This window comes from the organism of the source record quoted next, unplaced genomic scaffold (assembly GCF_019419815.1).
Source record: "Pyrus x bretschneideri cultivar Hongxiangsu unplaced genomic scaffold, Pyrus_bretschneideri_v1 Contig22, whole genome shotgun sequence".
Lineage (NCBI taxonomy): Eukaryota > Viridiplantae > Streptophyta > Magnoliopsida > Rosales > Rosaceae > Pyrus > Pyrus x bretschneideri.
Window position 1 is genome coordinate 2,967,873 of NW_025999524.1, and position 26,821 is coordinate 2,994,693.

The 26,821-nt window shown below is 38.7% G+C and overlaps 5 protein-coding genes and 1 pseudogene across 9 annotated transcripts; 4 read left to right on the forward strand and 2 right to left on the reverse strand.

Annotated features, from left to right (window-relative positions):
* The first annotated feature begins 854 nt into the window (after window positions 1–854).
* On the forward strand, window positions 855–3,659 carry LOC125477625 (pentatricopeptide repeat-containing protein At1g69290). Its single transcript, XM_048584967.1, has one exon. The coding sequence runs from the start codon at window positions 991–993 to the stop codon at window positions 2,980–2,982; it is 1,992 nt and encodes a 663-aa protein (XP_048440924.1). The 5' UTR covers window positions 855–990; the 3' UTR covers window positions 2,983–3,659.
* A 446-nt stretch (window positions 3,660–4,105) lies between these two features.
* Window positions 4,106–8,174, reverse strand: LOC125477626 (probable inactive purple acid phosphatase 1). Its single transcript, XM_048584968.1, has 13 exons — window positions 7,968–8,174; window positions 7,319–7,506; window positions 7,087–7,178; window positions 6,876–6,942; window positions 6,648–6,770; window positions 6,332–6,424; window positions 6,032–6,161; window positions 5,830–5,911; window positions 5,543–5,675; window positions 5,218–5,423; window positions 5,003–5,128; window positions 4,617–4,926; window positions 4,106–4,523 (listed from the first exon to the last, which is right to left on the reverse strand). Exons 2-13 carry the CDS (start codon window positions 7,496–7,498, stop codon window positions 4,218–4,220), a joined length of 1,848 nt encoding a protein of 615 aa, XP_048440925.1. The 5' UTR covers window positions 7,499–7,506; window positions 7,968–8,174; the 3' UTR covers window positions 4,106–4,217.
* A 3,830-nt stretch (window positions 8,175–12,004) lies between these two features.
* Window positions 12,005–16,033, forward strand: LOC125477811 (annotated as a pseudogene).
* Window positions 16,034–17,766: 1,733 nt separating this feature from the next.
* Window positions 17,767–21,779, forward strand: LOC125477812 (probable inactive purple acid phosphatase 1). Its single transcript, XM_048585288.1, has 12 exons — window positions 17,767–18,099; window positions 18,260–18,351; window positions 18,514–18,580; window positions 18,667–18,789; window positions 19,217–19,309; window positions 19,426–19,552; window positions 19,883–19,964; window positions 20,148–20,280; window positions 20,388–20,593; window positions 20,677–20,802; window positions 20,877–21,186; window positions 21,272–21,779. Exons 1-12 carry the CDS (start codon window positions 17,914–17,916, stop codon window positions 21,575–21,577), a joined length of 1,851 nt encoding a protein of 616 aa, XP_048441245.1. The 5' UTR covers window positions 17,767–17,913; the 3' UTR covers window positions 21,578–21,779.
* Window positions 21,780–21,879: 100 nt separating this feature from the next.
* LOC125477814 lies at window positions 21,880–23,611 on the forward strand. The gene is made up of 2 exons (XM_048585294.1): window positions 21,880–22,725; window positions 22,901–23,611. The coding sequence occupies exons 1-2, from the start codon at window positions 22,578–22,580 to the stop codon at window positions 23,398–23,400; spliced, it is 648 nt and encodes a 215-aa protein (XP_048441251.1). The 5' UTR covers window positions 21,880–22,577; the 3' UTR covers window positions 23,401–23,611.
* Window positions 23,612–23,639: 28 nt separating this feature from the next.
* Window positions 23,640–26,646, reverse strand: LOC125477813 (magnesium transporter MRS2-5-like). Of its 5 annotated transcripts, XM_048585292.1 has the most exons (8): window positions 26,474–26,645; window positions 25,805–25,941; window positions 25,327–25,698; window positions 25,129–25,199; window positions 24,710–24,838; window positions 24,199–24,543; window positions 24,003–24,050; window positions 23,640–23,918 (listed from the first exon to the last, which is right to left on the reverse strand). In XM_048585292.1, exons 3-8 carry the CDS (start codon window positions 25,550–25,552, stop codon window positions 23,688–23,690), a joined length of 1,050 nt encoding a protein of 349 aa, XP_048441249.1. In that variant the 5' UTR covers window positions 25,553–25,698; window positions 25,805–25,941; window positions 26,474–26,645; the 3' UTR covers window positions 23,640–23,687. The 5 variants fall into 5 exon arrangements, with proteins under 5 accessions (XP_048441249.1, XP_048441248.1, XP_048441246.1 ...); XM_048585291.1 differs by having other exon boundaries at window positions 25,327–25,822; window positions 26,474–26,646; XM_048585289.1 differs by having other exon boundaries at window positions 25,327–25,941; window positions 26,474–26,646.
* Window positions 26,647–26,821: the final 175 nt, after the last annotated feature.

Genomic DNA, 26,821 nt, shown 5'->3' on the forward strand with positions numbered 1-26,821 from the left:
GTTCACAACCCCATTTACAAGTTTGCAGGTCCCTCGTCAACACAACTGGTACCTAATTGTGATGGGTTGTGAAAATCCATATGCAGCGAAGACTTTGAATTAAGGGTCTTCATGTTCCATCACAATTCACAACTTATCAACTTGCTTACAAAAACAAATTTAGATATGTTCTTACATTTTACACCACACATGTTGGTAGACTGGTATCTACATGTGGAAGTCTTTCCACACCGATTAGTCTTTTGGTGGAAAATCCATATGGCTAGGCGGTGGAAATTCATAAATATAATTGATAAAGGGGATTGCAGGAGAAAAGAGAGTGGCAATTGGCAAGGCAGGTGAGGACGACTTAACATTTGCGGTAATTTTTTTTTTTTTTTTAAATACTAGCTATTGTTCATTTGATCACATATAATGCAGATAACAAACTTGTAAAGTTATATACGTCAACAAAATGCTACATTCATAAAAAAAAAAAATAATAATAATAAAAAAAAAAAGGTTTTGAGTTATGAGAATTTTTAAGAGAAGAATTGAAACTTACGTCACGATCAAGCAGATTCATAGCTTACAAATATCGAACTGGGATCTCTTTTTTTTCCTTACTGAAACTGCTGTTCGCACTTTTTCACTTATCCATTGAGCCACATGTCGTAGTTACTTACTATAAATTATTTGTTATTTACCCGTAATAAATAGAGCGTTTCTTGTTAGATGTAAGAGTAAACTCAACCTTCTCATACAACCAATCACGCAATCGTTAGTGAACTGAACAATGACAAATACTAATTATCGGATGAACATTGGGAAAATTAGAAAATTTAGAGGAGCTGAAAACAAAATTCAAGTTCATAGGGCAAAAGTATAAACAAGTCTATAATTGAGGGGCACTTCCAAATTTTTCCAAAGATGATGAGTTCTGTAAATTACTAATCCAGATTGCAGAGCAAAGAGGAAGAAAGAAAAAAGTTTGAATCTTTGGATGAGAGAATGTGGAGAAAACTAGAAGCTCTCACTCATGTTCTTCCCCACAGAAGAGGAAGAGCCTTCTCCTCAACACCTGAAATCCCAACCCTCTACTCCTTCCTTCAACCTTCAATCTTTTCCCTCAAGAGGGACCCACCTCCCTCCTCCTCCCTCCAATCCCACGGCGACCTCCCAACCCCGCCGCCCAAAACCCTCTCCCCCGACCACATCGCCGCCCTCGAGACCGCCCTCCACAAGTCCCTCATAACCCACGACACCGATGAGGCCTGGAAGTCCTTCAAGACCTTCACCGGCACCTCCGCCTTCCCCAGTAAGTCCCTCACCAATTCTCTAATTACCCATTTGTCCTCGCTCGGGGACGTTCACAATCTCAAGAGGGCTTTTGCCACGACTGTTTATGTCGTGGAGAAAAACCCAGGATTTTTGGAGTTTAAAACTGTTGGGGTTGTGTTGGATGCTATGAAATGTGCCAATACTGCTGCCCCTGCTTTTGCTTTGGTTAAATGCATGTTCAAGAACCGGTTTTTCTTGCCGTTTAGTGTGTGGGGCAGTGTTCTGGTTGAGATCAGTAGGAAAAATGGTAACTTTGTAGCGTTTTTACGGGTTTTTGAAGAGAATTGTAGGATTGCTTTGGATGAGAAGTTGGAGTTTATGAAACCAGGTTTGGCTGCTTGTAATGCGGCGTTGGAGGGGTGCTGTCGTGAGCTTGAATCAGTGAGTGATGCCGAGAAAGTTGTTGAGACGATGGCGGTTTTGGGTGTTCGCCCTGATGAGTCGAGTTTTGGTTTTCTTGCTTATTTGTACGCATTGAAGGGTCTGGAGGAAAAAATAACCGAGTTAGAGGGATTGATGGGTGGGTTTGGTTTTTCGGATAAAAGGATGTTTCGGAGTAGTTTGATTAAAGGCTATGTTAAGTCCGGGAAATTAGAATCTGTTTCAGCATCTATTCTGCGTTGTCTGAGTGAAGGAGATGGCGAATGTTTGAATTTGGGTGAAGAAACTTATTGTGAAGTTGTTAAAGGGTATCTTGCAAATACAGGTGTGAAGGAGTTAGCGACATTGATCATCGAAGCTCAAAAGTTAGAGTCTTCAAGAGTTGATGTTGATAGATCAGTTGGGTATGGTATTGTTAATGCCTGTGTTAGTATTGGATTATCAGATAAGGCGCACAGCATTCTCGATGAAATGAATGCTCAGGGGGGTTCTTTGGGGCTTGGTGTGTATGTGCCAATTTTGAAAGCTTATTGCAAAGAGCATAGAACTGCTGAAGCCACTCAACTGGTCATGGACATTAGTAATTTGGGGCTCGAGTTGGATATGGGGACATATGATGCTCTAATCGAAGCATCCATGTCAAGTCAAGATTTTCAGTCGGCCTTTTCTTTGTTTAGGGACATGAGAGAAGCAAGAATATCTGACTTAAAGGGCAGTTACCTAACCATAATGACAGGTTTAATGGAGAATCATCGGCCAGAGCTAATGGCTGCCTTCTTAGATGAGGTTGTTGAGGACCCTCGAGTTGAAGTGGGTACCCATGACTGGAACTCAATTATTCACGCCTTTTGTAAAGCTGGGCGACTAGAAGATGCGAGGAGGACTTTTAGAAGGATGATTTTCTTGCAGCATAAGCCTAATGAACAGACATATTTATCATTAATTAGTGGGTATGTTTCTATGGAGAAATATTTCAGTGTGCTGATGCTATGGCATGAGGTGAAGAGAAATGTTTCGGTTGATGGAGAGAAGGGTATTAAATTTGACCACCATATGGTTGATGCATTCCTCTATGCTCTTGTTAAGGGAGGCTTTTTCGATGCAGTAATGCAAGTTGTCGAGAAATCTCAAGAGATGAAAGTCTTTGTGGATAAGTGGAGGTACAAGCAGGCATTCATGGAAACCCATAAGAAGCTTAAAGTGGCAAAGTTGAGAAAGCGAAATTTCAAAAAAATGGAAGCACTTGTTGCGTTCAAGAATTGGGCTGGTCTGAATGCATGAACTCAAGTCAGTGGCGGGAGCGGGTTTTGTCAATTTGAGCTTCTGCTCCCAGCTCAACTGCATTTCAGAAACTAAAAAGGGAAATGAGGAGAAGGAACACGGCACCCTCTGTGGATTTGAATTCTCCGGCTGAATGAACAACACAAGTGGTTAGTTCTTCGATACCTGACACCAATCATGGTTGATATGGTTTAGAGATTGTATTGAAACATTATGTCATTGGGCGTCGAAGGAGATGTATGACCAGTAAGAGCTCTGGCTTGCTTGTGTTAACAATCACATTGTTGGAGGATTCTTCTGTTGCAGAGGACTGTATGTGACAAGAAGTTCTTTGGGAGTACGAAAACTCTGATCGCTAGATAAGGATGAGGAGAATCCATGAGTTTGACGATCATATTTACTTGATGTATAATTGTCACAAACAAGAAGATTTCTATATCTGATGCAGTGGAACGAAGAACTGCCTCGGTTTTTCTCTTGAGTTGTTGAATAAAGAGCCAACTCAGCCTAGCAAACCTTATCATACTTGCAGGTCGTGACTGATGTAGTGGAACGAAGAACTGCTTGGGTATCCAGGTACATAAATGTCACCACCTTTTTTCCAAACCGTCTGAATTTCTGTAATTCTTTGACAAATAATGGCTGAATATTAATACAAGTAATCCGATTTTAAGCAATCAATGAGCAGTTATTTTCATTTACCATTACTCTCAGCTTCTTTGACTTATTTGCTTGATGTTTGTAACCTTTCCTCACACAAGTCTCTGTCTTTCGGCAAAGCATTTTTGACAGTGCTTTTCATTTACCGTTACTGTCAGCTTCTCTCGTTAATGTGCTTATACAGTGTTCTGCTCACAATAACCCGTCACAACTCACGGTCATGTAAGAGGCGACTACGAGAGAGTTGTATACAACCGTTGTATGTGACAACTTTCCCTTATTACGTCGTTTCAATTTTCGGTTGCAGGATTTTTGTTCTCGTCGGAGTTGCTACTTATAGCCAACGTAGCTACGCGCAGATCTACAATTTCAGAACCAATTTCAAGCCTTTGTTTTAATTGGTTAAATTTTGGTATCATTTTCGGATTTTTTTTCAGCAAAAATAAATAAAATAAAAATTACATACGAAGAAGCTGTCAATTTGTCATTAAACTGAAGGGAAGAAAGGAACAACAGCTTTCTTGTATACACGAGCACACGATCACTACTCTCAAACTTGAAAACTCAAAACAAATTCAAGATGCCAGAGTTGTACTCGGGCAACTATCAACAGAGCAGGCCAAGATGTCCTTGTACTCCCTTGATATTCTGAACGAATCGTAGACCTTTCCGTCCTTGCTCTTCTTGTACTCGAACAATAGGTTCGAGCGATCAAACGCTGTCAGTTTGACAAACCCGTAATCATAGTCCTTGAAGATACTCCATTCCGTTTGAACAGGAGCAAAGGTTGCAAGACTCGCTCCTCCGCCACCAGCAACCACATGTATCGTGCCATTCAAGTTACCCTTGTAATTGTGCTGCTCCTTACTGGTGCAGATATTCTGCCAAAGGGAAATAGAATGACGGTCCAATTTCGAATCAAAGATCAACATATATCAGTCACAGGCAAGTAATGTGTAGAATTTTTGGCGTACCTGATAAATGGGGCAACTCCTTTCGTAGTTGTGCACATGGCCGTATACAGCGAGGTCAACTTTGTACTTCTGCCATAATTTCTGAAGGCTTTCCCTTCCCATTGGTTCCTCAAATGATCCTTCGGCGACATAAAAGCTTGCAGAAGAATAACCTAGCACGCGATGAGCCAGAAAGATCAGCCATGGTTGCTTTTGTCTATCGACTGATGCTAGGCACTCCTCAATGAACTTGTATTGCTCTGTTCCCTCCCTCCAATCGTGTTCTGTGTCCGCAATGCAGAACCGGAACATGCCATAGTCAGTGGAATACCTGGAAAATTAACAATAAAATCGTTCAAGACTAGTTCTCGCCCTATGTAACAAGTTGGTTTCGAATTGTTCCGTACCAGAACTTAGCCCTGTTTTCAGCAGGGACATAAAACATGGTCTGGGCCAAGACACCGCATTCCCCGCCTGAATCCGTGGTCCCATAGAAGGATCCTGAGCCTGGCCAGTCACGCTCATGATTACCGCTGGACGAACAAATCTCAGATCAGCACATAAGATCAAGGGAAGAAAGTAAATTTTAAACAAACTGTGCAAGCGTATTGTAGCGACAGACCTTGCGATCATGTAAGGAACAGCAGATGCTATCGGCTCAACCTGTGCCGTGAATTGGTCCCACTGCGAAAGGTATCCATTTGCGTAACAGATATCCCCAATGTGGAAAACGATATCAATTTTCTCTAAGTCTTGGATTAGCTGCTTAGTAGTGTTGAGAGAGCCACGCTGGTATTGGTTATATTCATTGGATCCATCAGCTTCATCCTACAAGGTATACCATTAGGCAAAGGACTTAAGAAACTGCTAGTAAGTTTGTTGAGTTGATTATGTTAGAAATTAACAAAAACTACGACATTAAACCAAAACTTGAAGAGAGTCGAAACCTTTCCCATGTCACCGAAGATGACAATGCGTTGAACAGAATTATGACCAGGATATGGAGATGCTCTGAACTTGTATTCTTGACTCAAAATATGGGAACCATTTGGCAATCTGTGTCCAACCTTGTAGGTGTACCTGCAAATTATCAAGAATCATGTTCATGAACAGCGGACTCCTTAATCAATAGATCTAAAAAATGAATCTTAGAAGGCAGAAGACGTGCTAAAAATTTAAAATCGATATAAAATCAAGAGAGCAACAAAATATTTTAGAAGAAAATGTAGCATACACTGTGTTGGGCCACAATTCCTTCAGAAAAGCAGTGTGTATAAATCCAGGATCTCGCCACCCCACTGTCTTTGCCGGTGCACCTGTGTTTGTAGAACGTACATGGTTAAGGCATAGTCAGGTGATGCACTTTCATCCATCCCCCCGAAGAGAGAGAGAGAGAGAGAGAGAGAGAGAGAGAGAGAGAGAGAGAGCAAACACACCACACATGGTGTTGCGGTCGAAGTTCAATGTCCCAGCTGGGGATTTCACACGGTCTTCTCCTTTTATACCCCACTCAACAAAAGGGGTTGCTTCCACGATGTCATATCCACTTGTCCATGTTACAGTCATCTAAATATCAAGTCAGACGGATTGTTTCCTTGAGAAATTACGAACACAAGCTTGTTCACGAAGAAAAGCATTTCGATGGAAAAAATAGAAGTGAAAGTGTGGGGGAGACATCACTGCAACATAGTTTTCTGTACACCAAGAGAATATCTCCAAGAAGAAAGTGTACTTACTTCATTCCACAATTTTCCTTGCGCTAGGCGTGGATAAACTGGAGCTTTCGGATTTGCGAATGCAACTTTATTTGACACTGCCACCAGCTTCGGCTATTTTATAAAACAGGCAGGTAACAATTACAGAGATTGAAGCAAGGGACAATTACATAGCTGGGAAAAATAGCAGTTCGTAGAGAAACTATTATCTTACGAAATCTCCATAAACCAAGGGCCAAATGTTTATTTTATCCACTATTTAGAAAAATGAATGTAAGGCAAAGTACGAAGGCGACAGATAGCAGCAACCAGTGGTTCTCTAAAAAAAATAGCATACCTCTGATAAACCACCCGAGAATAGTGCAAAAGCGAAGTCTGATCTCTGGTTAATCAACTGCAGTTTCAAGGAGCCTTTCCCGGTATCTTTGTACCTTGGACTTGTGTAGTTCGCGTACTGATACTGCAAAAAAGCAAAAAATTATATGAGATCAAATCTCTATATCTGGATCCACTTCAACGAAAAGCATGCTTGGAGGCCATGGAAAAGCAGCAGCACTATGCTAACCTTTATAGGTGCTGAACACAAAAATGGAGCAGAAGAGCTTTTAGTTTCCGCAGGGCAGGTCGAAGCGCTGCAAATTCAAGTAAGTCCATCCAATGCTATCAATTCTATTCAATATACGATAAAGAAATAAAGAGAAGCAATTCGTCCGAGAAAAAAGCATGCTAGAGCTTCCAACAGTTGGCTTGAGACAAACAAAGTTCCATTTACTAACCTGAAATTGGCAGGAGAAAACACTCCAATCCAGTCATCATTTGAAGGGTGTGGAGAACTGAACTCCAATGTCAACCATTCCACATACTGCCCCTAAATTATTGAGTTGGGGAAAAAGTTGCATCAATACCAAACACATACAAAGTGCTCAAAAGTACGAGTTTGTGAACAAATAAGGACATCCTATTTCCAGTGCACGATTCATCGAAAAACAGGATGATTTAGAAGTTAACCTTGAGCCCAAGAACTGCAGTGGAGGCCTTCACATAAGCATGGGAATGAAGGGAAGACACTGCCTTGTGAACAGCAATCTTTGACAAAGGCTGATCTCCATGAGACTCCACATCTTGAACTTGAAGAGTTGCAAGAAGAACCAAATGAACTGCCAAGCAGAAATATTTCAACCTTCTCATCCTGACAACTACATTAGATAGAATCAATAAGATACCCAAATCAAAATTTAAAATTTACAGAAAACCCATGAACTAAATTCACCAAATCCAAAAGAAAAACCTAAACATTTCAAACTTCACCAATTAATAACCAAAAGGGTAGCTGGAAAGCATCAAAACAAGCAAATAGGTATTAATCCCATCAAAAATTACACAAACCCCGTCTTCTAAGTTCACCAAACCAAAACTTTACTAGTTGATAACTAAAAGGGGCAGCAGGAACACATCAAAACAAGCAAATGGGTATTAATCCCAGAAAAAGTTACAGAAAACCCATCATCTAAATCCACCAAACCAAATAAAAAAATTCCGAACTTTTCAACTTTACCAATCGAAAACCAAACGGGCGGCTGGAAAAAATCGAAACAAACAAATGGGTATTGAAATTCCAGCAAGAAAAACCAGATGAAGTAGAATTTTCAGAACCGACCTGCAGCGAAAGGTTGGTGAAACTCAATCCTGAAGCTAAAGAAATGCCGGTGAACTGTGTTTGAACTTTGACGTGTGGTGTGGTGAGGGTGGCTTTTTAAAGGTGGCAACTAAATTGGATTTCTCGAATATTTGGAGAGAAGATTCCGATTAATCCAGATTTAAATGGCAAGTCAACTTTCTTCCTTTTCAAAAAAAATCCTCTCGGGTTTTATATACGTTATGGGCGCTGCCACTGGAAAAGCGACTTCGAAACAAAGCGGGTTCCGGAATCCAGCCAGACAGGGACATTGCTGTCTACCTTATGCATGAAAGCCACGTGGGCAAGATGAAATCGTACGGCTCATATTTGCGGCTGCTTGAAACCGACGTCGTCTAGGAGGTAAATTACCTCCCGCGCTGAGATGGGCTTTCACAACTTAAAACACAAAACTGCATCTTGGGTCGTAGGATTAAATCTTAGCCACGTGTCATATGCTGTATTAGGAATTGGGCATGCTGAATCACCGCCTCTCATGTAATAATATAATTGGTTGCAAATTTTAAAAAGAAATTTGACCAATTAAATTATTACACTTTATGTACCTGATTGTGTTCTAAGTAGACTGCAAAATTTCTCTTATGAACAAGAAATTTTCTTTGTGGAGGAAAGCTTTATTTTTTAAATTGTTAATTTTCTAACACAAGTATCTCACCGCTTATATAGTGACACGTGGTGTACCACTCGATGTTCCGGGCACACTGAGAAATATCTTCCTATGAACGTGAAAAACCCTAATGCATATAAACATTTGTATTGACAATTTTCATGTCCTTGTAGGAAAGCGTATGGAATTATTTTTGTGGATTAAACATTTTTATCAGAGTCATGAATTGAACTCAAGACATGCCGTGTAGAATACGGGTCTTGAAATTCGTCCCCAATTCTTAAGTCATCCCATAGTGGTTAACTTTTGATCAAGATTCTAAAAAACATTAAGCACTAGTCGGGTAGTGGGATGGCGTTTAGCGCCTAGGCGGGTGGTGGGATGGCGCCTAGCGCTTAAGCGGCTAGGCAGGGTCTAGGCGGATTTAGGTAAATTTCTTATATATTATATGAATTAATTAAACTTACTATATCAGATGTAAATAATTATTGAATAATCTGTTATTTCTTATAGAAGAACATGAATGTTTTATGTACATATATTATTTATTTTATCTACATAATTTGATGGTCTAAAACATTATCCAAATAATTCATATAACATTTATATATATAATATAAATCCCTCAAACCCTATCTATATCTATATATATATATGTGTGTGTGTGTGTGTGTGTGTGTGTCTATATATATATTATGTATAAATCTCAAAACTTTTGACAGTTTTTGAAAAGACAAAAAGCAGTGGGTGGTTTCATAATTCAAAACCGTGTGCCTCTTCACCTCTTTCACATTTCCAAAGGTGGAGTCCCAGATCATCACACATTTTGACCCTTTGAAAATTGAATAACCCTTTCTATTACACCTTTTCGTTTATTCTTCTTCCTTAGCTCTTTCAGAGCCCTTGCAGAGCTTCAAACTGAATCAATGGATCTGCAGCTCACGCCACTTCAGATTAAATGTCAAATACCTTGTCTCTCCCCTCTCTCTCTCTCTCTCTCTCTCTCTCTCATTTATTCACAAACGGCAAGCTGCAGAAGATTGTCGAGGCGTTGCTGCTACGTACGACATCGAAACTTTCAGATTTGTTGCGAGAGTTGCAGCAAGTTTATGATTTGCAGCTGCCTAGATCGCCTAGCGAGCACCTAGGTGGCCGCCTAAATCCTCCCCGCCTTGAGTAACCGCTTTGGCCTAAATCGAGTCGGGGCTCATCCGCCCAGCGCCTAGGCGGCCGCCCGGGCCGATTTTTAGAACATTGCTTTTGACTCATTATATACGTATTTATGTCATTAAATCATGCGACCAATAATGTATTTAAACAGAGGAAACACTACCACATTAGTAAATTTAATAAAACTATGATCATGATTTAGGAATATTTAAGGCTTGTTTGGTATCCTATTTGAAATTTTTTATCATTTCTCAAAATATTTCTTAAGAACATTTCTTGAAAACAATTTTCTTTAAGACTCAAAAACTTGATTGGTTTGCGATTCAAAGTTTTTAAATCTTACGACTTAAACTAGACAAAAATATATAAAAAGAGGGGGTTGCAAGAGATGGAGAAAGAGGAGAGAGGAGGAAAAAAAGTAAGAGATGATTGAAGGAAAAAGAAAGAAGAGAGAGGATTTGACGAGATAGAGAGGAGAGACAAAAAATGTTTAAAAAAAGAAAAGGAGAGAGAACAAAGAAATGAGAGAGAAAGAAGAAAAGAGAGGGAGAGGGAAAGAAGAAGAGAGAGAGAGATTTGGAGTGAGAGGGGAGGAGGGAGAGAAAAGAAATGAATGAGTTTAAGTTTAAAAATTCTAAAAACTCATTTTTTATGTTTTTAAAGAATAGACTATATTTTTGTGTTAGTCTTGAGTTCAGTTTTTTTAAATAGTCCTACCAAATAAATTTTTAAGGTTTAAAACTTGAAAATTGTTTTTTACTTTAAAAAGTTAGATTCAAGTAGAATACCAAACATGCCCTTATTTGTTAATTGTTTTGTTACACCAACACATGAATAGGTTTGAGATGCTTATTCAAAAAGAGTGATGGACTTGTTGAGCACCCCATGGGTGGTAAAGAAGGTTATTGATATAGAGATGGAAAAAGGCGTCACGGTTGAGGTTACCATTGCCGATATGTGAATGGGCAACAAAGGCTTCTCTGCAAATTTTATTGTTGATTAAGGTCTTGTTTAGAAATGTTTTTAAAGTGACTGAAAGCGCTTTTGATGAAAATACTTTTGGAACCAATCATTAGTAAAATTGCAAGTAAATTCTGAAAAAATCACTTTATTGCTTCATGCAAAAAAACACATGACTAGAACTTCTTAAAAACAATTTTAAACAAGCCCTAATATTTTTTTTTCTTTATTTTTAAAAGTATTTTCAATCATTTTAAAATCAATTCTAAACAAACCTTAATATATTTTTTTTATTATTTCACTGGTGATCAATTAGTGTGATTTATGCAACTATTTGTTTTACTTAATCTTTAAAATGTACTCTTATCATTTGAATATTTGTAGTATTTAGTCTTGTGCTTCTTGCGTGTGTATGTTTATCAGCTCAATTATTATATATATGGATAAATTCTTTTAACTAATATAAAGTTTCAACACTAATAGTAATATTAAATCACATCACAAATTTGAACAATATTAATATAATTGAAATTGACAAAATAGAATGAAAGAAAAATATATGTACCAACAAACATTATCGATTGATGCTTGCAATAACTGCAATGTTTGAACGAAACAATTTCGCCTCTGCCTTTGTGCTCTTTGGTAGGGAAGACTGGAAGTCCAAAAATTAAACAAAGAAGTATAACTCTTGTACGCGTCAGTGGATGATTATATAGAGCCAAATATTATTTTACAAAAGATGCAACCCTTTGTCAAACAAAGTGTGCGTTGGACTCAACCAACATTTAGCATCCCCACCTGGACACAATAAAGAATAAATGGATGAATGTGATTCCGTTTTCTAGCGGTAGTAAATCACACAATCATGATTAAGAAAAGATAAAATGTTTTATGAGTCTTCTCGACTTTTAAGAAAGAAAACTGTTATAACTTCGCCATCAATTGATTATCTTTTTAAAAAAAAAAAAAATATCAATGTCATTCCACACTTACCACTTTTCAAATTTAGCGTGATGCAGTACTAAACTATTAAATTTTATTTGAAAATTAAAATATCAGATAAATATTATAACAACATTTCAAATCTATCACGTTAATCCATTTGTAATTCATTTTAAAATATAAAAATAATATGAAAAATATGATAAGTGTAACGTCATTTCTCAAACATATTCGTCAATCCAAAGCTAACATAACAACAAAAAAGAAAGAATTAAAAAACCCGGCAAAAAAACGACAACTTCAAAATGCACGGCAGCGCCTTACTGAACGCCCCTTAAAAAATGGTAGCAAAAGTCGAATCTTCCCTTAAGATTCCCAAAGTTGTTAACGATTTGCAATCATTGAAAACTCAGAAACCCTAAAAAAATCTTGAACTTCAGTTCGACTGCATCACTCAAAGTTTGCAGCTTTCTTCCTTTGTTCTCACAAAGATTCTTCATTTTTCATGCCGTGTGGGATATTGGGATGAAAGAAATGAAACCAGTGAGGCTGTTGGCAATTCTGTTGGTTGTTGTTGTTGCAACCCTTCAAGTTGAGAAGGCAAGCTCGCATGGAGATAACCCTCTTTCCAGAATTGCTATTCATAGAGCAACCTTTGCACTTGAAGAGCCTGCTTACATTCAAGCTTCTCCTTCTGTTCTTGGATTAAGGGTAAGCATTTCACTAATTACTATTTAGACTCTTAATTCAAAGCCTAATTTGGTTTTGGTGACCTCTTGTGGTCTAATCGCGGAGCGTTATTGACCTGTGATGCTGCCACAGTGTTCATCGTGTGGTTTGGGCTGATGGGTTGATTGTTGATGTTTTAGGGGCAAAACACAGAGTGGGTGAAGTTGGAATTTGGTACCGAAAACCCGAAAATCGATGATTGGATTGGAGTGTTTTCTCCTGCTAATTTCAGGTATATAAACCTGTTCTTGCATTGCCCTTGTGCTTAAATTTGAATTCGGTCAAACATTTAGACCTTTTTTTGAATGATGTCCTTCAAATGCTTTCCTTGCTTATTGTGTTCTGTGGTTAAATTTAATGCCTTTGGTCTGATTGGAAGTAATTCAAATTTATCCTTTTCAGTGCTTCCACCTGCCCTGAGGAGAATCCGAGAGTTTTTCCTCCGTTTTTGTGTTCTGCGCCGATTAAGGTTCATCCAGCATACGTGATGAGTTTTTCTACACTTTATAAAGAGCTGCGGATATGAACCTTAAAATGTTTCACTTTACAGTTTCAGTACGCGAATTACTCCACTCCCGACTACAAGGACACTGGAAAAGGGTTCTTGAAGCTTCAGCTCATCAACCAGAGATCGGAGTTCTCTTTCGCACTATTTTCTGGCGGTTTATTGAATGTATGTTGAAAACTGTCTTCGTTTTATATTCTGCATATTCATGGGATAACTAGATTGTTATATATTGGCTTTGTTATACTATCTTTTGATTTTTGTTTTCCTTTAAATTGAGCGTTTCGGTACTTTCACATACAAATTGTGTTTCTAATAGCATCTTGATGAATTATGCAAACTCCATTTGTCAATAGTCTACAAAACTGCCCTGTGTTTTCTTCAAGTACTAGCTAATCAATCCTGTTGCATACATTTAATCTAGCTGGAAAAGGTTTCTTTTGAAACTGTTTGACGAACTGAACTCATTGAATTAATTATGCTGCAATTTTTTGATTCTTTCTTTTCTGCTCAATAGCCAAAGGTGGTGGCGGTGTCCAATCATGTAGCTTTCGCCAATCCAGATGCACCAGTTTACCCGCGCATAGCACAAGGAAAAGATGGAATGAAGTAAGTTATAGTCCCCGACTCCCCGCCCCAGTTCAAATCCTCAAAGCACACAGCATGCATATTTAAAGAGGTGTTTTCAAAGAAATGTATATATTTAAGAAGATGGATAATGAAGGTAATCCATATGGTTCTGTACTAAACTCAGATGACCGTAACATGGACAAGTGGATATGGGATCAATGACGCAGAACCTTTTGTTGAATGGGGTTCGAGAGGAGAAACTACGCGTTCCCCAGCTGTGACGCTAACTTTTGATCGTCGTAGCTTGTGTGGTGTGTAACTCTCTTGCGCCTTGTTTCTATTTTGAATTCACCCATACAAAAAGGGAGAAGAAAAGAGAAAACACGATAATCTACACTCGTTTTTATTAATGATAGTATTGGAATGGCTAATTTATAAAGTGAAGATAAAACCAGTATTCGTAACAGCAAAACCAGTTGTTAGTCTATAACCTTTGCTGCCGAACGTGTAACAATATTCATAGAATGTAGGAGCCTACAAATACTCGAAGGTAAATTTTTGCATTGTTAAATCCTTCTTTAAACTTTTGTGGATTTACGGTTTATCTTGTCAATGTACGTATGCAGGTGCACCAGCAAGAACAGTGGGATGGCGTGACCCTGGATTCATACATAATAGTTTTCTGAAGGAGTTGTGGCCAAACAGACAGTATGTTAAATTCTGCATATACAATTTTCTTGAACGAGGAGTGAGTTTTATAGTAACATGTTAACTACACGAGTTTACGATACAACCATGAACTATTCAATGAGTACAATGTCATATTTCACCAACAGCTGTTGGATTTTATGGCAAAACACCGGTTAAAATGAAGATCACTTTTATGCAGGTACACGTACAAGCTGGGGCATAGATTGTTTAATGGTACATACATTTGGAGTCGAACGTATCAGTTTAGAGCATCCCCTTATCCTGGTCAAAATTCTTTACAGCGTGTAGTCATTTTCGGTGACATGGGAAAGGTTCAAACTCACTCCAAAAGTCTGTTCGTTTCAATGAAATTTTTGATCCCATAATGATTTTTGTTTCTTCTTATGGTACTACATCCTCATATTTTACCATGCAGGATGAAGCTGATGGTTCCAATGAATACAACAACTTCCAGCCAGGTTCACTTAACACTACTAAGCAACTTATTCGAGACTTGAAAAACATCGATATAGTCTTCCACATTGGGGATATATGTTATGCAAATGGTTATCTTTCACAATGGGACCAATTTACCGCACAGGTCGAACCAATAGCATCAACTGTTCCTTACATGATTGCAAGGTTTGCACCATTGTTTAATTTCCCGACTTGCTTTGAACAATCTGTCATCTTTATCTAATTTCGGTGATTTTTATTTTTTCTTTCAGTGGAAACCATGAACGAGACTGGCCAGGAACGGGTTCTTTCTATAAGAACATGGATTCAGGAGGTGAATGCGGTGTGTTGGCTGAAAATATGTTCTATGTTCCCACGGAGAATAGAGCTAAGTTTTGGTATGCCAATATCGTGTCAGAAATCTGTCAATTTTGATTAGATCTTCATTTCTGAGAATGTTATTTCTTAATTCAGGTACAAGACGGACTACGGCATGTTTCGCTTCTGCATAGCAGACACGGAACATGACTGGAGAGAGGGCACAGAGCAGTACAAGTTCATCGAGCACTGCTTAGCATCAGTTGATAGGCAGAAGCAACCCTGGCTAATATTTCTCGCACATCGAGTTCTAGGATACTCTTCGGATGCCTCTTATGCGGTAGAAGGATCATTTGCAGAACCAATGGGGAGGGAGAGCCTCCAAAAACTCTGGCAAAAGTATAAGGTCGACATTGGCATCTACGGCCATGTCCATAACTACGAAAGAACCTGTCCCATATACCAGGTACATTTTCCCATTGCGTAAATAGGAAGCAAGTAGAATATTTTCAAGTTACAATAAAAAATTTCTGTTGTTTCGGCGACAGAATATTTGCACCAATGAAGAGAGACACCATTACAAGGGCAGCTTGAATGGAACAATACATGTGGCTGCTGGTGGTGCAGGAGCAAGCCTGTCACCGTTTACTTCCCTCCAAACGAAATGGAGTATTTTCAAAGACTACGACCATGGATTCGTGAAGCTCACAGCATTCGATCACTCGAACCTTTTGTTTGAGTACAAGAAGAGCAGGGACGGGCAGGTTTACGACTCGTTCAGAATATCCAGAGATTATAGGGACATCTTGGCCTGCGCCGTTGATAGCTGCCCTAGCACCACACTTGCCTCATGATCTGGAAAGTAAATATTTGTTACTACAGAGTGAAATAAACGGATCATTACCAGCTGTCACAAAATAGTGATCTTTTTATGTATATAAAAGTAAGAGATTATGGTAGTTAATCAGGAATATTAGTGTCTAATTATGCTAATTAACCTTTTTAATTTCCTATCCAATTAGAACGTGCTGTGAACGTTTCTGTGGTAGTTCAATGCACCTGCTATGTATTACCTAATTTTTTCATGTTTTCTAGATTTCCTTCAATATTTAAAACCTACAAGCCATCAGGAATCAGGATGACCAACTTCCCAGTTTGACTCTCAGCCTAGAACACTGCTTGGCTCCTCACGTGTGAAGGAATTATTCTTCCTTAGTGTCAGTGTAACGTGTATAGAAAAATATCTCGTTAAAACCGGTTCAAGTTTTCATGCGTGAGTGAGGAAGAACAACTCCTTACATGTGACCAATTATTAATATAGCCGTTGTGGATTCGCTATCATTGGGTTTCCTTAGACGACGTTACCAACCAACCATTTTTGAAGGAAGAGTAAAAATTGAATGTCCTCCCTTTTCTTCTTCTTTTCGATCAAGACGGACAGATTTCACCAAAAACCCTTTCGTTTTTGGGTTTTGAAGATCGGAATTGACCAAAAAAAGAGGCTTTTATTTGGATTTATGGATTCTGGCAGCTGCAACTGGGGCTGGTAAGGTGGAGAAGCATAATTTGCACATATAGTTTTCCAGAGAAAGGAAAGGTGTAGCAGATCAATCAGTTCATGATGGTGAGCAGCTGACTGAGTCTTCTGCGGAATTGGTTTCTGATTATGTTGTGGCAGAAAAAGCTGGGTTTCTTTTCCATCAAAGACTAAAGAAAAGCAGATATCTTAGAGTTAAATCAAAAGGGCTTTCTCTAAATGCACTGAACTCTACAGAAAGCTGCTTATTGGCTCGGGTGGTGTTGTATTGGGAAAATGCCAGAGTGGAAGATGATGTGTATAGCTCATCATGTGCCGCACCTTGTATTTGGCAATGAGGCCATTTTTGGGAGCAATGGCAGCCAAGTCAATGACGTGTGTGGTTAGAGAGTGAGGAAAAGTGGCGGTGGCGTCGGGGAAGGATGAGGAAGAGGAGATGTAGCAGCTCAACTAATCTGGTGGTTGACGGCCCGTTTGATTCACAGGTTTTACGTTGTTCTTATTAGTAATCTGTTATCTGTACTTCAAAAAAATCATTATGCACTCTTCTGACGAAAAATAAGAAAAGAAATGAATCTTTAATGACTACTGGTGTAATATATACTCTTAGTGCAGGTAAAAGAGAAGTTGACAAGTTGAATGAGTTGTTGAAGCAGACTCAGAAGTTGGTCCAAAGTTTACATGAGGAGGAGGGGCGTTTTAAATTCCAGGGATTAACATCACTCCTCAAAATAATATAGTTATAGTATGAAAGTATGTTTAATGTTAAAATTGTGAGAATAAATGCCTCTAGTGGTATAATTGTTATTATATGATGTTTTCAAAAATGTTACAGTAGTGTAATTGTTATCTTGTGAATTTTTCAAAAGTTGCAATCATTTCATTTTTTTAGTTTGTCACGGATGTAACTCTATATAAAAAGCATTTTGTATGTGATTACAAAACAAGTGAAATCAATAATATCACTACCCCTCCCTTCCTCTTTTTTCTGCAATCTTTTTGTGTTATAATTACGAAATTAAATAATATAATATTTTACATCCACTTCTCTTATGTCTCTAATAAAAATTATCTCTCTAACTTTTAACCATTTATAACATTTAAGTGTAATATCACTCCTCAAATCATAATGTTGTTCGGTGCGAATCAAAAGCTCGGAGCACATGGTATTAAAAAACCCGGTTCAAAATGCACAGCACATGTTGACTGAAATGCCCTTTGAAAAAATGGGAGCAAAAGCCGAATCTTCCTTAAGATTCCCAGAGTTGTTAAGTATTTGCAATCATTGGGAACTCGGGAACTCAGAAACCCATAAAATCTTATACTTCAGTTCAACAGCACCAGCATCACTCAAAGTTGGCAACTTTCTTCCTTTGTTCCTAAAAGATTCTTCTTTTTTCATACTGTGGGGGAAGTTGGGATGAAAGAAATGAAACAAGTGAGGCTGTTGGCAATTCTGTTGGTAGTTGTTGTTGCAACCCCTCAAGTTGAGAAGGCAAGCTCGCATGGAGATCACCCTCTTTCCAGAATTGCTATTCATAGAGCAACCTTTGCACTTGATGAGCTTGCTTACATTCAAGCCTCTCCTTCTGTTCTTGGATTAAGGGTGAGCATTTCACTAATTGCTATTTACAAACTCTTAATTCAAAGCCTAATTTGGTTTTGGTGGCCTCTTCTGGTCTGATCACGGCGCTTTATTGACTTGCGATGCTGCCACAGTGTTCATCCTGTGGTTTGGACTGATGGGTTGGTTGTTGATGTTTTAGGGGCAAAACACAGAGTGGGTGAAGTTGGAATTTGGTACCGAAGACCCGAAAATCGATGATTGGATTGGAGTGTTTTCTCCTGCTAATTTCAGGTATATAAACCTGTTCTTGCATTGCCCTTGTGCTTATATTTGAATTCAATCAAACATTTAGACCTTTTTTTGAATGATGTCCTTCAAATGTTTTCCTTCTTATTGTATTCTGTGGTTAAATTTAAGGCCTTTGGTCTGATTGGAAGCAATTCAACTTTTCAGTGCTTCCACCTGCCCTGAGGAAAATCCGAGAGTTTATCCTCCGTTTTTGTGTTCTGCGCCGATTAAGGTTCATCCGGCATACCATGTGATGATTTTTTCTACATTGTTTACAAAGAGCTGCAGATATGAACCTTAAATTGTTTCACTTTACAGTATCAGTATGCGAATTACTCCACTCCCGACTACAAAGACACCGGAAAAGGGTTCTTGAAGCTTCAGCTCATCAACCAGAGATCGGACTTCTCTTTCGCACTATTTTCTGGCGGTTTATTGAATGTATGCTGAAAACCGTCTTTGCTTCTGCATATTCATGGGATAACTAGACTGTTATACATTGGCTTTTGTTGTACTGTCTTTTGATTTTTGTTTTCCTCTTAAATTGAGCGTTTTGGTACTTTCGCATACAAATTGTGTTTCTAATAGCAGCTTAGTGAATTATGCAAACTCCATTTGTCAATAATCTACAAAAACTGCCTTGTGTTTTCTTAAAGTACTAGCTGGTCAGTCCTGTTGCATACATATAATCTGGCTGGAAAAGGTTTCTTTCGCAACTGTTTGACGAATTCTCCTGTCTCTATGGTTGCTTTTTCATGTGTTTGTCTTTCACACATGGAAGACTAATCTGAGTACTGTGGTTTCTGAAACTGAACCCGTTAAATAAATGATGCAGCAATTTTCTGATTCTTTCTTTTCTGCTCAATAGCCAAAGGTGGTGGCGGTGTCAAATCATGTAGCTTTCGCTAATCCAGATGCACCAGTTTACCCTCGCATAGCACAAGGAAAAGAATGGAATGAAGTAAGTTATAGTCTCTGCCCTAGTTCAAATCCTCAGAGAACACAGCATGCATTTTCAAAGAGTATATATATTTAAGAAAACGGTTAATGATCCATATGGTTCTGTACTAAACTCAGATGACCGTAACATGGACAAGTGGATATGGGATCAATGATGCAGTACCTTTTGTTGAATGGGGTCCTAGAGGAGAAACTACGCGTTCCCCAGCTACGACGCTAACTTTTGATCGTCATAGCTTGTGTGGTATGTAACTCCCTTGCACCTTTTTTCTATTTTGAGTTCACTCATACAAACAGGGAGAAGAAAAGAGCAAGCACGATAATCTAAAGTCGTTTTTGATTTGTAGTTAATTAACGATAGATTCTTGACATTGCTAATTTATAAGGTGAAGATAATACCAGGATTTTGTGACAGTAAAACCAGTTGTTAGTCTGTCATCTTTGCTGTCGAACATGTATCAATATTCATAGAATGTAGGAGCCTACAAAGACTTGAAGGTAAATTTTTGCATTGTTAAATCCTTCTTAAAACTTTTGTGGCTTTACAGTTTATCTTGTCAATGTACGTGTGCAGGTGCACCAGCAAGAACAGTGGGATGGCGTGACCCTGGATTCATACATACTAGTTTTCTGAAGGAGTTGTGGCCAAACAGACAGTATGTTAAAATCTGTATATTCAATTTTCTTGAACGAGGAGTGAGTTTTATAGTAACCTGTTAACTACACGAGTTTACGATACAACCATGAACTATTCAATGAGTACAATGTCAAAAATTTCGCAATCAGCTGTTGGATTTTATGGCAAATCACCAGTTAAAATGAAGCTCACTTTTATGCAGGTACACGTACAAGCTGGGACATAGATTGTTTAATGGTACATACATTTGGAGTCGAACGTATCAGTTTAGAGCATCTCCTTATCCTGGTCAAAATTCTTTACAGCGCGTAGTCATTTTTGGTGACATGGGAAAGGTTCGAACTTGCTTCAAAAATCTGTTCATTTCACTGAATTATTCTACCCCAAAATGATTTTTTTTTTTTCTTCTTATGGTACTAAATCCTCATATCTTACCATGCAGGATGAAGCTGATGGTTCCAATGAATACAACAATTTCCAGCCAGGTTCGCTTAACACTACTAAGCAACTTATTCGTGACTTGAAAAACATCGATATAGTCTTCCACATTGGGGATATATGTTACGCGAATGGTTATCTTTCACAATGGGACCAGTTTACCGCACAGGTCGAACCAATAGCATCAACTGTTCCTTACATGATTGCAAGGTTTGCACCATTGTTTAATTTCCTTACTTGCTTTGAACAAGATATCTTTATCTAATTTTGGTGATTTTTATTTTTCCTTTCAGTGGAAACCATGAACGAGACTGGCCAGGAACAGGTTCTTTCTATCAGAACATGGATTCTGGAGGCGAATGTGGTGTGTTGGCTGAAAATATGTTCTATGTTCCCACAGAGAACAGAGCTAAGTTTTGGTACGCGAATATCGTGTCAGAAATCCTCAATTTTGATTGGTCTTCATTTCTGAGGATGTTATTTCTTAATTCAGGTACAAAACTGACTACGGCATGTTTCGCTTCTGCATAGCAGACACGGAACATGACTGGAGAGAGGGCACGGAGCAGTACAAGTTCATCGAGCACTGCTTAGCATCAGTCGATAGACAGAAGCAACCCTGGCTAATATTTCTCGCACATCGAGTTCTGGGATACTCTTCAGATTTCTATTACGCAGAAGAAGGATCGTTTGCAGAACCAATGGGGAGGGAGAGCCTCCAAAAACTCTGGCAAAAGTATAAGGTCGACATTGGCATTTACGGCCATGTCCATAACTACGAAAGAACCTGTCCCATATACCAGGTACATTTTCACATTGCATAATTAGGAAGCAAGTTAGAATCTTTTTAAGTTACAATAAAAAATTTCTTGCGTGTTTTCACAACAGAATATTTGCACCGATGAAGAGAAACGCCATTACAAGGGCAGCTTGAATGGAACAATACACGTGGTTGCTGGTGGTGCAGGAGCAAGCCTGTCAACGTTTACCGCTATCCAAACGAAATGGAGTATTTTCAAAGACTACGACCATGGATTTGTCAAGCTCACAGCATTCGATCACTCGAACCTTTTGTTTGAGTACAAGAAGAGCAGGGACGGGCAGGTTTACGACTCGTTCAGAATATCCAGAGATTATAGGGACATCTTAGCCTGCACTGCTGATAGCTGCCCTAGCACCACACTCGCCTCATGATCTGGAAAGTAAATTAATATTTGTTACTACAGAGTGAAATGAACGGATCATTACTCTTTCCATGTATATAAAATTGAGAGATTATGGTAATTAATCAGGAATATTAGTGCCGGCTAGTTAACATTTTATAATTTCCTATCCAATTAGGACGTGCTGTGAACATTTCTGTCGTAGTTCAATGAACCTGCTATATATTACCTAATTTTTTTTTTTTTCATATTTTCTGGATTTCCTTCAATATTTAATACCTACAAGCCATCAGGATGACCAACTTACCAGTTTGACTCTAAGCCTAGAACACTGCTCGGCTCCTCACGTGTGAAGGAATTATTCCTCCTTAATTGTCAATCTAACATGTATAGAAAAATATCTCGTTAAATCCGGTTCAAATTTTCATACGTGAGCAAGGAAGAACGACTCTTTGCGTGACTAACTATTAAATATAGCCGTTGTGGATACGCTATCATTGTTTTTCCTTAGACGACACCACCAACCATTTTTGAAGGAAGAGTAAAAATTGGATCTCCTCCCTTTTCTTTGTCTCTTCGATCAAGACAGACAGATTTCACCAAAAACCCTTTTCGTTTTCGGGTTTTGAAGATCAGAATTGACCAAAAAAAGAGGCTATGGATTTTTGGATTATAGCAGCAGCAGCAACAGCAGCCACTGGGGCCGGTTACGTGGCGAAGTGTTATTGGCACAAATGGTTTTCCAGAGAGAGGGAAGGTGTATCAGATCAATCAGTTCACGATGGTGAGGAGCTGACTGAGTTTTCTGGGAATTGGTTTCTGATTTTGTTGTGGCAGAAAAAGCTGGGTTTCTTTTCCATCAAAGACTAAAGAAAAGCAGATATCTTGGAGTTAAATCAAAAGGGCTTTCTCTAAAAGCACTTAATTCCACAGAAAACTGCTTATTGGCTCAGGTGGTGTTGTATGGGGAAAATGCCACAGTGGAAGAGGATGTGTATAGCCCATCATGTGCATCACCTTGTATTTTGGCAATGAGGCCATTTTTGGTTAACCATGGCAGCCAAGTCAATGACGTGTGGTTGGAGAGTGAGGAAAAGGCGCGGTGGCGGCAGCGAAGGAGGAGGAGGAGATGTAGCGGCTCAACTAAACCGGTGGCTGGCAGCCCATTTGATTCACTAGGTTTTGCCCTATTCTTATTAGGAATCTGTTATCAATACTTCAAAAAAGTCGTCATGTACTCTTTCCCGACGAAAAAAATAAGGAGGAGGAATGAGTCGTTAATGACTATTTTGGAGTCGTAATAACAATTCCCTTCTATTCGCATGACGTTTATGCTTAATTTTTACTTTTTCAGGTTCAAAAAATGGACTGCTGCTTTTCTTTGTTGGAATCACTATTGGAGCAATATATACTATTAGTGGACGTAATAGAGAAGTTGACAAGTTGAATGAGTTGTTGAAGCAGACTCAGAAGTTGGTCCAAAGTTTACATGAGGAGGAGGAGGGTTTTAAATTCCAGGGAACTGAGAAGCAGATCATTACCTCCTTCGATGTACGAGAATCTGAGAGATCGAACATATGTGTTGCGAAAAGGCTCGATGATCAGATGGAGGACGGTGTCGAAGCAATGAGAAAAATTGAGGCAGAGCTCCTAGCTGAACTAGAGATTTTGGAAGAGAACACTCACGAGGAAATTAACAATGGTGTGTCGCCTCAGGAGCTGAGTTTGCGCCTGTATGAAGTGGTCGAGTCGAGGCTCGAAGCACGAATCATGGAACTCGAGGCAGCTCTTGAAGCCAGTGAAAGGAAGGTGCGTTTAATGGATTTGGTATATGTACGCAATGAGGCTGATTGAACTAGAACGATGAACAGAGTGCTGCATATACGGTTGGAGAGCTGTTATTGGTATTCCACAAAAATCGTCAAACAATGTGCAGTATGATTATTTTTTCTAGTGTTGCTAACGATTCTTTGAGATTTTAAGTTAGCGAGAATTAGAAAAAGATGCAATGCATGTATAGTAGTCTAGGAATTTCACTAATTATTTCGTCGTTGACGCTCTTTTAGCGTGATAGAATTAGAACACTCAGTTTCACCACTAGAACGTGAGTCGTCAATTTCATTGAAGTATATACTTTTACTTTACAATGGGAAGATCCTTTTGTACCTAAAATACATCAGAAAAGAGAAGTACGTGAACCCACAGGCAACACCGCTAATAACCAGAACCCAATTGAATGTAGGTGGGTGATCGAAAACAGTGGCGGCAAAATTCATTCCAAACACTGCTGTAACAGCGGCAAAAATAGTAGCCAAGAAGGTAGCCGCTGTAAGAAGCAACTGATACTGTATCAGATGGTTCTGAACATTGCTCTGCCCATACAAAGCGCAATGTTAGAATTCATTTGTGCATATATTGTAGTAATTAAGAAAGCAGAAGCGTTTATCACTCCTTACCAGTTTAATGTTAATCAAGTCTTCGGTATCCTCTATGTATTCTTTCAGCTGCATCACCAAAACAAGACATATGCTGTTGTCAATCACTTATTGCCAGTTTAATATATAATCAAATCTTCATACCACCACTACGTTCTATCAGGCAGCATCACCAATAAATATATAAAGCATTCACTGAGTGTAAAACATCTCATACCGATAACAACTTGCTGAGAGTATGGTCGATGACAACAAAGTATGCTTCAAGCAGCATTTCCAGTTTATCAATGTTTTCTCCACAATTAGACGAACTCAATAAGCTTCCCTGCCTGCTTGAACTCACAATACTGGTAAAAGCCCTTTGCAATTTATGTGTTCCACTGCATGACCCCACTGGAGAAACAGGAGCAGATTTTGAAACAATTGTTTCCTCATGTGATGTGTTAGTTTGAAAACCAAGGTCACTAGAGGGATAACCCTCTGACCGTAGTTTCTTCTCAGTAAGGTACATCTCAGCCATATCACCGTCATCATCCATGAGATTTTCTATTTCATCACGGACCTAGATAAATTAGGGGCAATTATAATGAGGAGATGAAGAGCAGAGAACAAGTATATTATGAAAATTTTCTCTCTAAAACAGAAACGAATGAGAGTAAAATGAAGATGCTACTACTTCTTTTGAGGTTCTGAGAGCAAATTTTTGGTTGCCAATAGAATTACCCTACCTTCTGAACTCGTTTAGTCAATGCAAGGAGGTGACCTTTGAGTCTACGCACACGCTCCAGATTAACAGTGTTTATCGATGATGCTAGTTCATCCAGCAAAGGGTATATCTCCATTTGCAGTTCCTGTGCCTATCACATTGATGAACAACTTCATTAACATAATGGATTTGTGCTGATGATGATTCCTGCTTCATTTCCTGGTTTTTGTCAATTTTTACTTCATATGATATATGAATTCACAATAAAATTACGTATAGAGTTCTGATCGATGACAAATACATGACTAGGGACTCTACCAATCTGGGGATAGCTATACCGCCAGAACATAGTGAACAAAGAACTTCTTGGGGTTATCTAAAACATAAATGAAACATGTACCAAAATTGGTTGATAGGGTTGTGCTGCAAATAGATTGATACCTGAGCATCTAGAGACATGCAGGTTAGTTCCAAAGCCAGCTCCAATGCTCTAAACTCGAAAGGCAAGTCATCTGAATCAAATTAGACTCGTTAGAAATGCATTCAACATTGATTTTTTACTCACATACATCAGAAAACTATGAGTAAAACCCAAGGCAGTAAAAAATATGAGTTATTATGTAGAAGTAGTTTCCGTACCAGATTGATCTTTGTTTAACTCTAGGCGTTTGCACAATTCAGACTTGTACTGAACAACACTTTCATCCAGGGAATTCATCAGGATAACCTCGTCAGCAGTGATTATACACCTGATCTGTTCAAAACTAACAACAATGGCTTTCTCCCTTCCTAATATTGTAGAAGGGTAAATGAACAAAGGATCCAAAAGTCGGAGATCTCTGCCAGGCAACGAACAATGTCTCATTATAGTAGCCTTGTCAAGCTCCAAAATGCTTATATTCCCAAGCAGATCAATCTTTATCCAAGAACGACTTCCGTGACCTCTCTTCTTCAGTCCCTGAATACTTGACAGCCCACGAGCGCTTCCAGTATTATTAGAGGACGTGGATTCTGGAAGATCAGAAGGAAGTAAAGGGATTCGCGATCGTGATCCTTCCATTAGATTTTATTCACCCTTCTTTGGTTCCAATCCAAAATCAGGAAGAAGGAAACTTACACGTCGGTGCATATCAAACTGTACTAAAATGCAGCCCAAGCAACCACATTCATGTTTGAGCAACCTAGTTATCGGCGGATTTCTATATATGAAAGTGCAAACACCATATCTATGCGCATCATGTTCTTGGCGCATATCTAACAGAATCGGAAAATTGTAAATTCAACATCATAATTTCATCAAAAATACAAATAAAGAAAGCAACTTAGAATGCAGAAAGTATCAGCTGATGAACCCTACTCACTGCAAACAAGAAAAAGAACGAAACTTTAAATTCTTCTTGGTTTTCTGTGAAAATCATTTAGAAAAATTATTATAGTCCGACGTATTATCCGAAACACATATTAATCAGACAGCGCATCTCACACCCCCGACTAATTTGGTCAGTACCCAATAACTATTTATCATCCGACTGAAATAGTAGGTATAGTCAGAGCTGCCAAACGAAACCTAATACAACTCATTGAGCTGATCCAATTTCTATAAAATAAATAAATAAAAAATAAATAAATCGCTCAAATAGTCTCGCAGAAGAAGCTAAATTCAATCCAATCTAATCCAATCCATCATTAGTTCAAACTATATAGTTTACTAAACAATTAGAGAAACTCATCGAAGAAATCAGCAAGTGACAGAGAAACTCAAAAACCGAAGATTAACGAAAATTACATTTGAGCAAAGAGCTCGAGATTCCGACCCGGGATTGGAAATGGTGGGTAGCTCAAGATTGAGAGAAGCGGAGGATGTGCTTCCTCGTCTTAGTGATACAGGAGAGGCCGATGACAGTACTCCGGGAAAGCTGAGATAGCAACCCGCCTTCCGCCCCCGCCCCCGCCCCCGTCCCCGCCTCCGCCCCCATTTCCTTTTTATTTAAGAAACTAATGAAAAAAGATTTTGAAAGTATTGAAGGCTACCTGTAAACATAAAATAAATGACAGAGTGAATAGTATTAGATTTGATTTTTTAATGTAAAAATATGATTTTTCGTTAAATGAACAACATCGCGAGTTTTTCGTT